The sequence below is a fragment of the Gopherus flavomarginatus genome, chromosome 6 (assembly GCF_025201925.1).
Source record: "Gopherus flavomarginatus isolate rGopFla2 chromosome 6, rGopFla2.mat.asm, whole genome shotgun sequence".
In the NCBI taxonomy this organism is placed as follows: Eukaryota; Metazoa; Chordata; order Testudines; family Testudinidae; genus Gopherus; species Gopherus flavomarginatus.
This window is the reverse complement of record NC_066622.1, coordinates 70,682,900-70,697,943: the sequence shown is the minus strand read 5'-3', so window position 1 is coordinate 70,697,943 and position 15,044 is coordinate 70,682,900. Positions and strand designations below refer to the sequence as shown.

Below are 15,044 nucleotides of genomic sequence, written 5' to 3'. Positions count from 1 at the left end.
CCATCCTCACCCCCCACCGTGGCATCACCTGGACCATGCTTGTCCATCGTGGCTTGGTACCACTGCCCCTGAGGAGTGTACCTGAGAGGGGGATGAGCTCGTGATGGGTTGGGGATTGGAGCTCCTGGGTCAGACTTCACCTCTGTTCGGTGTGTAGGAGTGAAGGGCAAACCATGGCGTCGCAAAGGGATTGGCTGGAGTCTCGAGGGAACGGTCTCATCCATGTCCATTTGGCTGTGGTTGTATCTGATCCATAGCCCCTGTGCACTGTGTCCTCCCTGTCACAACTGATGGCTCCTCAGATCTCCAGCCATTGCAATTCCAGCAGGAGCATAGACTAGTAAAAGCGTAATTCCCGTCTCATCCAGGTTGATGCCCATGCCAACCTGCTACATGGGCAGGGGAGTATAATGTGGAGCTGGGGCCTTTCGCTTGTTTGTTGTATGGATGAGGAGTATTTGCCATATTGGGTCTTAGCACTGGGCTTCTGCCTCTAGCAATGGCCTGTGCTGGATGTGTCACAGGAAACCCAAAATCACTCATTTGCAACCATTGGGGAAGAACCTCAGCTGGGGTAAACCAGCATCACTCCAATTAAGTCAGTGGTGCAATGCTGATTTACACCAGCTGTGGCTCTGAAAGAAATTGTAGCAAACTGGTGTGTTTTTTCACTACGGAAGCTGATTGCAGCTCAGACACTGAAGCCGTCCTTGTCGGTTTCATGTCCCGGTTTTAGGGTGACCAGACAGCAAGTGTGAAAAATTGGGACGAGGTGGGGGGTAATAGGAGCCTATATAAGAAAAAGACTCAAAAATTGGGACTGTCCCTATAAAATCAGGACATCTGGTCACCCTACCTGGTTCGCAGGCAGTAGCACCATGTTACCCTGCTGGGTTTCTCAGCCCTACAAGGGAATGTTTGAGTGCACACCACTTCAGCTAGTGTGGAGGGCAATGCCTGCAGTGGGCCACTGAAGGAGCTATGGAATCCACAAAATTAAAAGGTCCCTAATACCCCATGGTAATGGCACAGGGAGTTGCGCTACAACCCTGCTCCTTCTCTGGGAGTTGCATTGCACCCCTTGAACCTCATAGATTTTAAAGCCAGAAGATAATACAGGCCAGGGAATTTCACCCAGTGATTCCTGCCCCAAGCCCATATTCATCGGGTCATAGATGCCATATCTTGGTGATTGAGCTAGAGCATATTTTTTTAGAAAGAAACATCTCATCTTAATGTAAAAACTTCAGGTGAGGGAGAATCTGCCAGATCTCTGGGTAAATGGTTCCCATGGTTACTAAGACCTTCCCTCCTGCACATCACCTGCATAAAAGCCCAGTTCCTTGGGTTTCATGCAGGAAAAGTGAACTGCACTCACTAGGTTTTGTAAAAACTTCTTTAAAAAATATAAAATAATCCCCTGTGTTTTAGGGCTAAACTGCTTGACTCCATTAAAAAAAAATCAGCATTTTGGCTAATTCTCTTTCCCCTGGCATACCCTGCCTCAGAGTTTAGCTGCAGGAAGAATCTTTGGTGACAAGTTTGGGATTTTAGCTCCAAAGTCAGTTTCCATACTCCTAAGAATGGCCATACTGGGTCAGACCAAAGGTCTATCTAGCCCAGGGGTAGGCAACCTATGGCACATGTGCCAAAGGCAGCACGCAAGCTGATTTTCAGTGGCACTCACACTGCCCGGGTCCTGGCCATCGGTCCGAGGGCTCTGAATTTTAATTTAATTTTAAATGAAGCTTCTTAAACATTTTAAAAAACTTATTTACTTTACATACAACAGTAGTTCAGTTATATATTATAGACTCATAGAAAGACCTTCTAAGAATGTTAAAATGTATTACTGGCACACAAAACCTTAAATTAGAGTGAATAAATGTAGACTCAGCACACCACTTCTGAAAGGTTTCTAACCCCGATCTAGCCCAGTATCCTGTTTTCTGACAGCGGCCAATGCCACGTGCCCCAGAGGGAATGAACAGAACAGGTAATCATCAAGTGATCCATCCCCTGCAGCCCACTCTCAGCCTCTGGCAAACAGAGGCTAGGGGCACCATCCCTGCTCATCTTGGCTAATAGCAGTCCCTAGTAAACAGTTACTTATGAAGGAAAAATATCACAGGTTGTTTTCTTCCCCCTTCCCAACAGAAGCTGCACAAACCAGAGCAGCAGCTCCAGGGCAGCTGGAGTACGTCTCATGTGGCTGGTCTTTTCCTGGACCGTAGTTTGTTTCTGCTGGGGACAGGGTGCGGGAGGGAGGGAGAGAGAGTGTGAAGGAAAATGGCAGCTGCCAATCTATTAGTAACTCCACGATGCTCGCACAGCTTGGTCCTTGTGTGGCTAGAAAGGTCATAGGTTAGAAAAGGTTCAGAGAAGGGCAACTAAAATGATTAGGGGTTTGGAACGGTCTCATATGAGGAGAGATTAAAGAGGCTAGGACTTTTCAGCTTTGAAAAAAGGAGACTAAGAGGGAATATGATAGGGGTATATAAAATCATGAGTGATGTGGAGAAAGTGAATAAAGAAAAGTTATTTACTTGTTCCCACAATACAAGAACTAGGGGCACCAAATGAAATTAATAGGCAGCATGTTTAAAACAAATAAAAAGAAGTTCTTCTTCACACAGTGCACAGTCAACTTGTGGAACTCCTTGCCTGAGGAGGTTGTGAAGGCTAGGACTAGAACAGCGTTTAAAAGAGAACTGGATAAATTCTTGGAGGTTAAGTCCGTTAATGGCTATTAGCCAGGACGGGTAAGGAATGTAAGGGTAACCTGTTTGTCAGAGAGTGGAGATGGATGGCTGGAGAGAGACCACTTGATCATTACCTGTTAGGTTCACTCCCTCTGGGGCACTTGGCATTGGCCACTATCGGTAGACAGGATACTGGGCTAGATGGACCTTTGGTCTGACCCAGCACGGCCATTCTTATGTTCTTATGTCATGTTTCACCAGGGTTTGTACTAAGGCAAAACTCTCCTCTCTAATCAGCGTTGGGGGCGGGGAGGGAAGAGTCTCCATTCTGCCATCTCTCTGGGAATGGAGCTGCTGCTGGGATAGAAGCATATTGGCAAGGAGATCTCCCATGTGGGTCTGGGAGGAGCATTGTGCCCTGGGTTGTCACAAGTGGGGCCTGGTGCCTCCCTCATTCACATGGGTGTCAACCAAAGTGAAGTCACTCGGGAGGAAACCAGGACTAATGTGACCCGAATCAGACCCGTGATGTTATCTCAGCACCTTTCGTCTAGATATGTGGCAGAGCCACATTTTCAAAAGTCACTAAATGCCAAACAGTTGGTCTTGGTACCTGGGACTGGCCTGCTAGAGTCCTGGCCCTTTAAAGAGCACCCTCTTGCCTCGTGGGGTAAACTCCATTGCATAGAACTGAGATCCTGTAGAAGGACCCTCTGTCCTGGTTGTAGTCCTAGTTGACAGAGTCCACTGTTAGCAGTCAAGAGTCAGCTGGGTCAGGATATCAGGGGTCAGAGGCAGGAGGCAAACCAGAGATCAGAACCACAGGTCAGCGGTCAGGAGCCAAGCCAGTTCAGGATGCCTGGAAACCAAGCTGGGGGAGGAAAAGCAGGAGGCTCCAGGTACATAGTCCAGAGCAGGGTGAATCTCAGGTGTTTGGACAGCTTCCTGTTGCTGGCTTAAGTTCGGCTGACTGGCCAATCGGCTGCTCTGGGACTTTGCTAACAGGACGTCAGAGGTGGAGCCTCAAACTGGAGCTGGGCTTCATGTGTCCTGGGTCAGGAGGCTGCCAAGTGGAGGGTTGAGGCGTGGCTGCTCCTCTGGCCCCAGGTTTGAGGCCCGTGAGTCATGACACTCAGAAAGATGAACTAGGTGAGAAGCCTCCATCTTCCCTGACTCAGGAGGATCTAATGGCCCATGGCCACCTTCTGCTGTGAAAAGGAAACAAGTTATATACATCCAACCACTAAATGAAATACTCAGCCCTCCTCTGCTGTGGGACAGAACTATCCTCCAAGTGTCCCCAGGCATTCTGAGTCCAATTAGCATCCGCTGGCTTGGCATCCTTGGAGCTTGTCTTATACAAGGTCACATGCACCGGCCCTGACTCTTATGTACACCAAGACCACTTCCCACCACTCCAGCAACACACAGGGGCCTCAGTGTAAATGGGGCTCAGGCTTTGTGGGTGCTTAGCTAATAAGGATCTGGATGCAAAGCCCACACTTTGGATGAATATATTATAGGCTGGCTTCCCAGCTGATGTAAATCAGGGTAGCTCTGTTGATTTCAATGGAGCTGTAGCAACTGACCCCAACTGAGGATCTGGGCCTGTGTTTGGACTGACATATTATTTTGATCTTGAAATACTAGAGAGGAACAAACCCTGGAGAAATGAATTCACAGGAGGCAAAACATGACACTGTTGTGAACATTACAAGTAAATATCCCTTAGGGGACTAAAAGAAGTCTTCCACTATTCTACAACAATGGTCCCTAAATCACTAGTTTGCACTAGTGACCCTACAATGCTTTGGGTTATTACTGTGGAGTAGTGTAGTCGTTTATAACAGCAGGGTCAGAGTTAATCATTTGATTCAGACAGAGCAAGAATCAGCTGCTGTCGTGTCCTACTTCAGATCCCACTGGGATTACACTGAAATGCAGTCTTTGAGAGGAGAGGGGAAAAAGGTCAGTCATTTGTCATCATTCGTTCTATTTACCATTGCAGAATCCTTTCAAGTTGTGGTAAGAGGAAATGGCTTTTATCACGCAAGAAACATCGATCAAGTTCTCTGCAGCTTCAAGATCAATGACACCATAACAATCAGTAAGTTGATGGGCTGGCGATTTTATGCCATAAGTTGCACAAGGATCCTGACCTAGCTCCTCTCAGAGTCAATGCGAGTCTTTGCACGGACTTTGGTGGGCGTTCTTTAGGGCCCTAGTCCCATCCTAGGGGTCAAATTCATCCCTGTGCAATCCCAAGACCTGGGAATCATTTAAGTCATACTCTGAAGGTGGTGCCCAGGCTTTGCACTGGATCTTTCATCCTCACTGCAACAGTGGAGATGGTTTGACTTGCTGTCCACTCAGATACAGCCCATCTGGTACTGGGAGGGGTGGAGGGGGAGGCGGGAAGACGTGAAATTGCCCTCCGCTCTCGTGTCCGTTAATAACACAGACGGATGCTGTCCTGATCCTGAGATGCTGTGCTCAGTCACACGTCAGTTTCACTGGCTCAGGAGGAGTGACCAAGGGTTGGTGCCATTGGAGGCCTGTTCAGTCACTCAGTGAAATGAGTTGGTCTAAAGTATCATAACACAAAACCCAGCACAACTGTGTTAAATTGGGCCCCTTGCAGGCAGTCTCGGCACACAAGCTAAGGCTTGAATGGGCCAAAGAGATGCCCCCTCCCCACCACATCTAGAAGTTGCCTGGGTCCGTCATGAGTGATGAACATGAGTGGGGGAGTTTGCCCACTTCTGCTCATACCATCATTACTGGCTGAACCCAGTAGGGACTTTTATACTCTGTGGCTGTCAGTCAGGTGGCTGCTTTTCTCCAGCAAGAAAAAACACATGGATTGCTGCTTCTTTTCCTCTTCTGGCTGCGTGCCTGGACGTGGCAGTTCAGGAAACTCGTGGTCTCCCTCCCAGTCCACTTTCAGATGCCCTGAGTCTGTTTCCTGTGGGATTCCAGGTGGTGCAGATAGCCAGACGTCAACATCTCTCGGCCTTTCTGACCATTCCCCCTATTCATGAAGCACTGCACCTGTTTAGTATCAGAAGGGTAGCCGTGTTAGTCTGGATCTGTAAAAGCAGCAAAGAATCCTGTGGCACCTTATAGACTAACAGACGTTTTGGAGCATGAGCTTTCGTGGGTGAATACCCACTTCGTCAGATGCATGTAGTGGAAATTTCCAGGGGCAGGTATATATCTGCAAGCAAGCTAGAGATAACAAGATTAGTTCAGTCAGGGAGGATGAGGTCCTGTTCTAGCAGTTGAGGTGTGAAAACCAAGGGAGGAGAAACTGGTTTTGTAGTTGGCAAGCCATTCACAGTCTTTGTTTAATCCTGAGCTGATGGTGTCAAATTTGCAGATGAACTAAAGCTCAGCAGTTTCTCTTTGAAGTCTGGTCCTGAAGTTTTTTTTGCCGCAGGATGGCCACCTTAAGATCTGCTACAGTGTGGCCAGGGAGGTTGAAGTGTTCTCCTACAGGTTTTTGTATATTGCCATTCCTAATATCTGATTTGTGTCCATTTATCCTTTTCTGTAGAGGATATGATGCCAGCAATGCCCCTCTGCTATGTACATCGGCCAAACTGGACAGTCTTTACGGACTTTGCAAGCTCAATAGAGTGACAAGGGGGGTGAGGTCACATCTTTTATTGGACCAACTTCTGTTGATGAGAGAAACAGTCAAGAGATTGCCCAGTAAAAGATGGGACCTCACCCACTTTGTCCCTCTAATATCCTGGGACCAACCCAACTACAACAACAGTGCGTCCAAGTTGCACAATACTAAGCCAAACATTTAGGTAACCCATCCTGAGGGTGCCCTTTGAATGTTTTGAGCTGGGCGATGTCACAGCTGGATATCACAGCTGTGATTTGGAATGACAAATAAAGCCCCTAAAGACAAGGACCTGCTCTGAGCCATGTCCACACTGGGCCTGATCCTTCACCTGCAGCTCTCCTTGACGTCACCAGCACCCCTCCGAGTTGAGCCCGTTCAGGAGACACCACCCTTTCCGTACGTTACTGTCTGTCATGTTTCCTTTTAGACGAAAAACCAACTATTGTGCAAGACACCTATTTGCTTTGCCCTGCACCAGTAATAGAAGACATTGGACAGTAAGTACAGCTCTGCAGCCTGGGCTGAAGGAGCGGGGCTGTTGGCTGTGGGATCAGCATGTGTTTTGCCTAAAAAGGACTAAGCAAGGAGCTCAGGCGTGTGAGGCTTTTCAGATGTTCATTGGCAGGTTCAGCACCATCCTGATGGACCAGACCCTCCCCTGGGGTATGTCAGCATGGCTCCATTCCAGGCTGGGCTCAGGCAGCACGGGACCCTGGGCACACTTCAGCATGGGGCCCCTCATAGCCCTGCCGCCATTTGAAGTGGTGGTGGTGGTAGGGGCTGCAGCCTGCCCCTCTGGTCTATATTCCATAACTTGCCAGTGCACTCAGTCGTCGTGATGCCTCCTTGAGAAGCTGGGCCCTGCAGTGCATCTTGCAGGAGGGACAGGGATCAAACACATGGGCAGAGCATTGCATCTGGGTCTGCTGGTAAAAAGAGAGTTGAAAACAACATATTGAGTGTCACAGATCCACAGGGCCGGTGCTGCAGCCCCAGCTTTGGAACAGTTACTGGGAGGAGTCCTGCAGCATGCCAGACCCTCTAGGGGGTCTCACTCTTCCCCCAGGGTAAGCCACGTGGCTTCACCACCACCTTAGATGGGACCTGTGGGCCTTCAGCACTCCTGCTTTACACTGGGAGCTCAGCGAGTCCCACTGAGACAGACCCCTGAGGGAGCTTGTGCAGTCTTAGGGAGCAACACACCTCCTCTGCTAGCACCTGCAGGGACACATCCAGCGTTGTCACACTGCCGGGTTTATTAGTCAGCTGGAACACACATAGGAAGGCCTTAGTTGGCCCAGAGGAATGAAGTTTAAGCGCAGTCCAGAGCCCAGCCAAGCTGCAGTGAACCCCACTGTTCAAGCTCTGTCTCCCCATCTGTCTGACGTATGCCCCCGCAGTCAATGCTTAATGTCCCCCTCATTCCCCACTCCCCCACAGTCCTTTGTTTCTGACCTGAGGAGAGGTGGCTCGGGCCTCCCTGCTGAGAGGCAGGGAAGTCCATATCTCTCTGGGCCCTTGGTTGCTAGGTTTCCATGCCCAGGCAATTGACTTTGCCATTGTCTCCTTAAGAGCTCCGTTGATATGGGACGTGAAGCCACAGACAGCTAGGCCCCATGCCTACCTGTGTCTTAACTTGATCTGAGAGCAAACGTGCCCTTTTCACCCACTAAGTAGCAATGCCGCATATAGGAGAAACTGAGGCCATACAACTTCTTCTTACAAATATTCCAGAAAAATTCCCACTTTATTACGTTGGGTTTGAAAGCTACGGCTTCCACATCAATCCTACCATAATCGCCTGGGGCACATTTCCATCACCGCACACAACTTCCTGCTGTTCGTGAGCATGCGGAATAGTAGGGATGCATGAGAGGGCTGAATTTCTGGGCATCCTTCTGCTCTCATGTACGGTGGTGTAAATCAGGAGTAACAAATGAAGTCTCACACTCGTGTGGAATCAGTGCAGTAGGGTGTAGAATAGTTGCGTTCAGGAGCTCTGATCAATGCCTCATAGTGAGTTTCACCAGGGCAAAGAGTGGGTGTGAAATGCAGCCATTCTTAGCTGGTGGCATGTTACATCCACTCTGCCTAGGCAGAAAGGACTATACAAGGTGCAGGGCGAGGGAGGAATTGGGCCCATTGATCCTTTTTATGCATTGTAAATAAAATCCTTACAAATTCACACCAGCCTAACTAAGGACAGAATCTGGCCCTCTGACTACACTGGCAAATGGCTACATTCTCCTCAGTGCAATGCTATTGATGTTAGTGGTGCTGCACCAGGACATGTGAGTTTAGTTCCAAGTCATCTAAGCGGGATGCAAAGCTGCAGATCTCAGAGGTTCGCTTCACAGGGGCCTGTACAGACATTTCCTTCCGCTTTTCTTTGGGTTGGTTCAAACAACTGTAAAATCTGAAAGCAGAAAACTCCCAAATATTACCTTGTTTGACTTTGAAACTGCACATTACACAAGGTACTATGGGAACCACATAAATTCACTCACATCTGTAAACCTTTTAGCACATCCTGGGCTCGGCTTCAAATCTGCAACAAAGCTGGCGCTAGGCAAACTTCGTGTGGTTTCGGGTTTCATCTCCCAGAGCTCTAGTCAGGCATTTCGTCTGTCTTCCTGCTTCATGGGAGGTTTAATTTGTAGCCGAGAGACTAATCTGTGTGAACTAGACTACTGAGCAGCGAAGGAGAATTGCTTTGAATGTTGAGGACCTGCTCTATCAATTTTGAATATCGACAATTCTGAATGTATGTGATGTCCCCTCCTCCCCATATTTTACATCTAACTCTAGAGCGGATTGAGATTGTATTGAATTTTAAGCACATTTCACATTTTGACACCCCCCCCCCCGAAAAAAGAGGGGGGATGGATTTTGGAGTCGGGAAGGAATTTTCCTCCAGGGAAGATTGGCAGCGGCCCTGGAGGTTTTTCGCCTTCCTCTGCAGCATGGGGCACAAGTCACTTACTGGAGGATTCTCTGCACCTTGAGGTCTTTAAACCATGATTTGAGGACGTCAGTAACTCAGACATAGGTTAGGGGTTTGTTACAGGAGTGAGTGGGTGAGATTCTGTGGCCTGCATTGTGCAGGAGGTCAGACTAGTTGACCATAATGGTCCCTTCTGACCTTAAGTCTATGAATCTATGATTTCAAGTGTCTTTATTTATGAATCAAATTTAGTTTCCTGTGTTTGCATATTCTCTGCTCTCACCAATGATGGTGACTCCTCCACCCGCCTCAGCAACTTGTTTCATGACCCAACCCCCTGTTAAAGTTAAAGGGTTGAATTGTTCCCCGTCTTACCCCCATGCAATCCCATTGTGTGCTCAGGTAATATAGTGAGGGAGACTAGATAAGTATTTAAATAGCTAGGTGGGGTTTAAGCCAGGGCAGAATTAGGCTCTTAAGGACAGGTGCTCAGCTGGTGTATGACAGTGACAATGTACTCCAGCTGAGAACATGCCCTCCAACCTAAGGCCAGATTCTGCTCCCAGCTACCCTGGCATAAATCCAGAGGAAGTCTGTTAACTTCGGTGGTGATTCTCAGGGTTCATCCCCATGAAAAGGAGAGCCAAGTGTCCCTGCTGCAGCTTAAACCTGTAGCTTCCCATTCTAGCACAGGTCGTATTGCACACATCTAAGCCATAGCATTCTAAGTCACTGAGCTAGTGCCCTATACCCCCAGGGAGAATGGAGTCTCTTAATAAAGAACATATGCCCCAACTCAGTTTAGCCAACATTACAATGTTGGCTTTTGGGCAAGCAAACAGTCAGATGCAGGTGAGCACCTGCCGTCACATAACTGCATTGACTAGGGAGGACATGCACTCAGGAGCCAATGGCCAGGAAGAAGGGGAACAGTGGGTATAAAGATGATACTAAAAATAACTGTATCTGTTTGTGCTTTAGGGTGGTTTTCCTCCAAGTCAGCATGAACAGCGGACTAACATTCATCTCCAGCTCTGTCAGCATCACCAGCACACAGTGTGTAAGTATGGGATACAGCCACCAGAAGCACCTTGAAAAGAAAGGGCTGCTTTCCAGGGAAGGACTCTTCTCCGTCACAATTGCAGAGCCGATCCCGGCAGTGCACTAAAAAGCAGAGAGGGCTGGCTAAGAGCAGTTCATTAGTGATTGCAACCCATGCCTGGATCACGACTGATAAATAAATGCAAGAATATCCTCCCCCACCCCAGGAAAGAGAGAGAACTGCAGATCTCAGACCTGGACTGGGAGGGGCCCATGGACCCCCAGAGGAAGCCAAACCCCCCCCCCCCCCGAAAGTATTGGCAGTCCACCGCTATTCATCGTCTGTTCCCCTGTTTCATTCCCATTCATTGGAGGGGGGGTTGCCACTGAAATGGGATGAGGGTTGGCCTTCCTGGCATGCAGAGGAGCATAAAGAGACAGTAGCCCCAAGTGCTGGGATGAGCTTTTCCTGGAGGGGCTGTTCTGTCACCCAGCCAAGGAAGAGCTTTCTGTGCCGCTGATACTGATGGGAGACAGGGAGAGAAATGGCTGGGCTACGCAGTGGCTTTGTGGCTGACGTTAGCCTGGCGTCTGTCTGCCATGCGGGAGCACGACAGGACTCAACAGCCCCAAATGACCTTTTAGGGAAGATTCATTTTAGAAGCAATCAAATAATCCAAGCTAAGAAGCCAGTTATGATAAGTGATCAGCTCACTGCACCTCCAGGGAGAGAATAGGCCACGTTCCCGGCTGGCGTAAATCAGCAGAGAGGCAGTGGAGCTACATCAGTTTACACCAGCCTAGGATCTGGACCCCTGAGTTGAGATGACAGGAGGTTTGCCATAATAGCTGGATAACAAGCATTTTACACCAAGGTCATGGGTGTCAAGGTGAGCTTAGTTCTGCTCAGTGTCGGTGCCACCTGACGGCTATTGGAAGGGGTTGATGGGCTCAGGCTATGTCACAAAGCTGTCATCACATGTGGTATTCCTTCACTGGGCCCCTTTGTGGCAGCGTCAGCGCAGAAGCCATGGGTGCTGAAATCCACATGGCAGAGGTGTCTGACTTTTTCAGCAACCCATGCTGGGAAATTAAATCCCAGAAATGTGGGAAAGTCACAGTGTTTAATCACTTGGAATTGAGCAGGAACATTTTTTCCATTTCTCCTGGTTTCAAAACCCCCTCCAAACTTTGCAAGAATTGCGATGAGATGGGGATTTTACACCCACACAGCACGCATTTTATACCTACATCCCCTTCAAAGCCATCTCGGGCTGCTTCAGCAAAACCTTTTGCAATGATAGGCCCAGTTTAGGGTCGGTTATGGGCCATGAATTTTAACTCACTGTACATTTGGTTACCAGTGCTTCGTGCACTTCTAATGGAGATTGAACTCAGCCCTAGCGGGGATCCCTGCAGGTCAGAGCTCAGCCAGTCTGCTGGGGAAGGCATGCATTGCCGTTGCCTTGGGGTAAACAGAGGACTGCAATCTCCAAGGCTGTCAATCTGCCACTTTTCACCAGCACTTCCAGTCACTTGTAGCTTAAAAACGAGCAAGACCAGGGGCCCAATTCTCAGCTGATGAGCAGCAGCCTAGCTCCATTGAAATCGGATCGCACCGCTGAGGGTCTGGCCCACCCTTTGCAAATATGTTTTCAGGCTTGCGCGGAATCTCATGCATTCAGTTCTTTCTTTATCATTTTAGAGGATCCTTCCACTTCCCTTCTCTCCCGTTTCCTTTGCTGTGAATCGCAGCAAGCTGGCCTCCTCGGCCCTCATTCTCAGCTGGCACCTCTGTCCTTTTCTGTACAGTAAGTGTCTTTTCTTCCCTTTCCTCCTGAGGTTTCCTCTCCAGCCCCTCCACCAACCTATTTCCAGTCTTATTTTACCTATTTCCTAACAATCTTATCTAATCTGCTCCTAGCCCCTCCTCCATTTCACTCCCAGGTTTTGCATCTTTTCAGCAGGCTGACCCTGTTGCCCTTATGACACTGAGATCATCCAACACAAACTTTGATATAATGTAACTGACTTTGAGAAGGTTTCCTTTAGCATGGATAATAGGATCACTAGGGCAGCAGTGCTAAAGTTTTACTGCTAGCTCTTACCATCACTAGCTAGCCCAGGGGTCAGCAACCTTTCAGAAGTGTTGTGCCAAGTCTTCATTTATTCACACTAATTTAAGGTTTCGCGTGTCAGTAATACATTTTTACGTTTTTAGAAGGTCTCTTTCTATAAGTCAATAATACATAACTAATCTAGTGTATGTAAAGTAAATAAGGTTTTTAAAATGTTTAAGAAGCTTCATTTAAAATTAAATTAAAATGCAGAGCCCCCCTGTAAACATGCGGGACTCACCCCTGTGGCTTCTCCTGCTGGTCGTCTCCAGGAATTAGCTCTCTAGCTGTTGGAGCACCCTCTGCAGGCCCATGACCTGCTACTGCTGGGCCGCAATGTCCCTCCCAGGATCCCAGTGCCCCTTTAACTGGGTATTGCCCCCTGGCAGTACCCCCACAGTTCTGGGTCTCTCCCTCCTAAGGGACCCCCCACCCACTATCCCCACTTTGCCTTAGTCTTGGCTACTGCCTGTCATCACTTAGCCCCTGTTCACTGGGGCTGACTGCAGTGTATCAGCCACTCATCACAGGCAAAGGGATTTGGACCTGCTGCCTCTGCCTACTCATGGGCTGCCCCTTTGCAACTCCAGTACCCAGTTGGCCTTACCCTAGGCCTGCAGCCTGGGGGTTTCCAGGCCAGAGCTCCCCAGCTCCTCTTGCTTTCCCCCAGCCCTGCTCCACTTTAGGTACCCAGGTACGCTCCCCAGCAGCCAGGCCCTTCTCCCTCTACAGGCAGAGAGAGACTCTTGAGCGCCTGGCTCCCAGCCTCTTATGTAGGGCCAGCTGAGGCCTGATTGGGGTGTGGCCCAGCTGAGGCTACTTCCCCTAATCAGACCAGCTTTTCCCTGCCACAGCCCTCTCCCAGGGCTGTTTTAAGCCCTTCAGGGCAGGAGTGAGGTAAGCACCCCGCTACACCGCCAGGCCGGTGGACAGGACCTGGGCAGTGTGAGTGCCACTGAAAATCAGCTTGCGTGCCGCCTTTGGCATGTGTGCCATAGGTTGCCTACCCCTGAGCTAGCCTGATGCAGCCCAGGGAAACTACAGATCCCAGCATGCAACATTCCATTTTGTAGCAAGGCTTATTTTTTGTCAAAAAGTCTCTTTGTTCCTTGAAGAGGTTGTGTTGGGCTGCCATGAGTGCACAGAGGCCTGTGTGGTGTCACTTAGGGTGAGTGTTTTATTACAGAAAATCTGCAGAGGGATACAGCTAGTGATTGGTTTTGCAAGACTTTCCAGATTAACCCATGAAGACCAGAATTTTCAGAAGGGCTCAGAACTCACAGTCCAAAGAGCTTGGCTCTGATATAGACACCAAAACCAGCAGCCGTTTTTTCAGAAGTGCCCAGTGGCTTTGGGTACATGTCTGCATAAATGTCACAGTGAGAGCCACTGGGTGCTTAGCCCTTGACAATGTGGCATTAAATGCCTACCAGGTTAGAACGTTGTCTACATCAGGAAGCAGTTTGAATACAAGAGGCAAGAACGTAAACTCTTTGCTCCAAAGACTGACATAGTATGGATGTCAAACATAGATGTCAAACATGTCACCTGCACCTATTTTATTGCCCCGTGAATGAGAGTATTGTAGCAAAATGACCCATTTGCACAGTTAAGGAATCGGAAGATACAGTCAGTCATGTCTTGCTGAATGCCTGAGTATCCATAGAACGATCCTGCAGTTGGAAATCAGGCAAAATACCCCACCAGAGACACTGGGGAATGTTGTTGTCTTCAGGATCACATCCTTAGGCTCCGATTCAGCAAAGCATTTAATCACGTGCTTGAATGCCATTGAAGCCAATGAGACACAAGCATGTGCATAAATGCCCTTGTTGAACAGGGCTGCGTTCCTGTATCAGGGCTTGAAATATTAACCCGTGTCCCTGAGCGTAGAATCCAATCCCAATGACAATAATCACTAATTCTCTATGCTTTGTATAATCTGATTAAAACCTGTAGTGAAGCAAACCAGCTCCTCTTCTCCAGGTGTAACAGTACAGCCATAGGGTCTCCTGCTGGTGTTAGCCTGCCCAGCTTGTGGTATATTAAGGTAACCTGGAAACAACTGTCTTGTTTGCAGCTCAGTGGGACGATCCTTTTCATCGCACTCTTAATTCTGTTCCTGTTGCTGGCCTTGGCGCTGCTTTGGTGGTTCTGGCCTTTGTGCTGCACAGTGGTGAGTATGGACTGTGATCTCCATGGCTTAGTTTCCTCTGCTCTCTGCCGGAAGCTGGGGTTAAAAGCCTGGAGACATGCTCAATAGACAATGAGCGGAGCAGGCATGAATCTTCTTCATCTTAGGATATAAACTGATGTATCGGTATGGCCTCGATTCAGCAAAGCACGTAAACCTGTGCCTGTCCCATTGACGTCAGTGGGACTCAAGTACATGCTGAAAGTTAAGCAGGTGATTAAGAGCTTTGCTGAATCCAAGTGAGGCAGCCGTGTCGGTTTGTTAGAGTATAGGACTAGGATCCAGAAGATGTGAATTGCATCTCCAGGTCTGCCACCAAGCTGCAGGGTGACTTGGGCAAGTCACTTCCTCTTTCTGTGCCTCCATTTCCCACCTGTACGGAATGGGGTTGAAGAAACTGGTTTTCCTG

General features: G+C 48.7%; 1 protein-coding gene across 1 annotated transcript in view; it reads left to right on the top strand.

Annotated features, from left to right (window-relative positions):
- The window catches only part of ANTXRL (ANTXR like), an 80,036-nt gene that overhangs the window by 29,814 nt on the left and 35,178 nt on the right, over positions 1–15,044 (top strand). The window contains exons 10-13 of the mRNA XM_050960162.1: positions 4,711–4,809; positions 6,767–6,836; positions 10,265–10,343; positions 14,522–14,617. Of these exons, the coding sequence (XP_050816119.1) occupies positions 4,711–4,809; positions 6,767–6,836; positions 10,265–10,343; positions 14,522–14,617 (344 nt within the window). The remainder of the gene's footprint in view (positions 1–4,710; positions 4,810–6,766; positions 6,837–10,264; positions 10,344–14,521; positions 14,618–15,044) is intronic.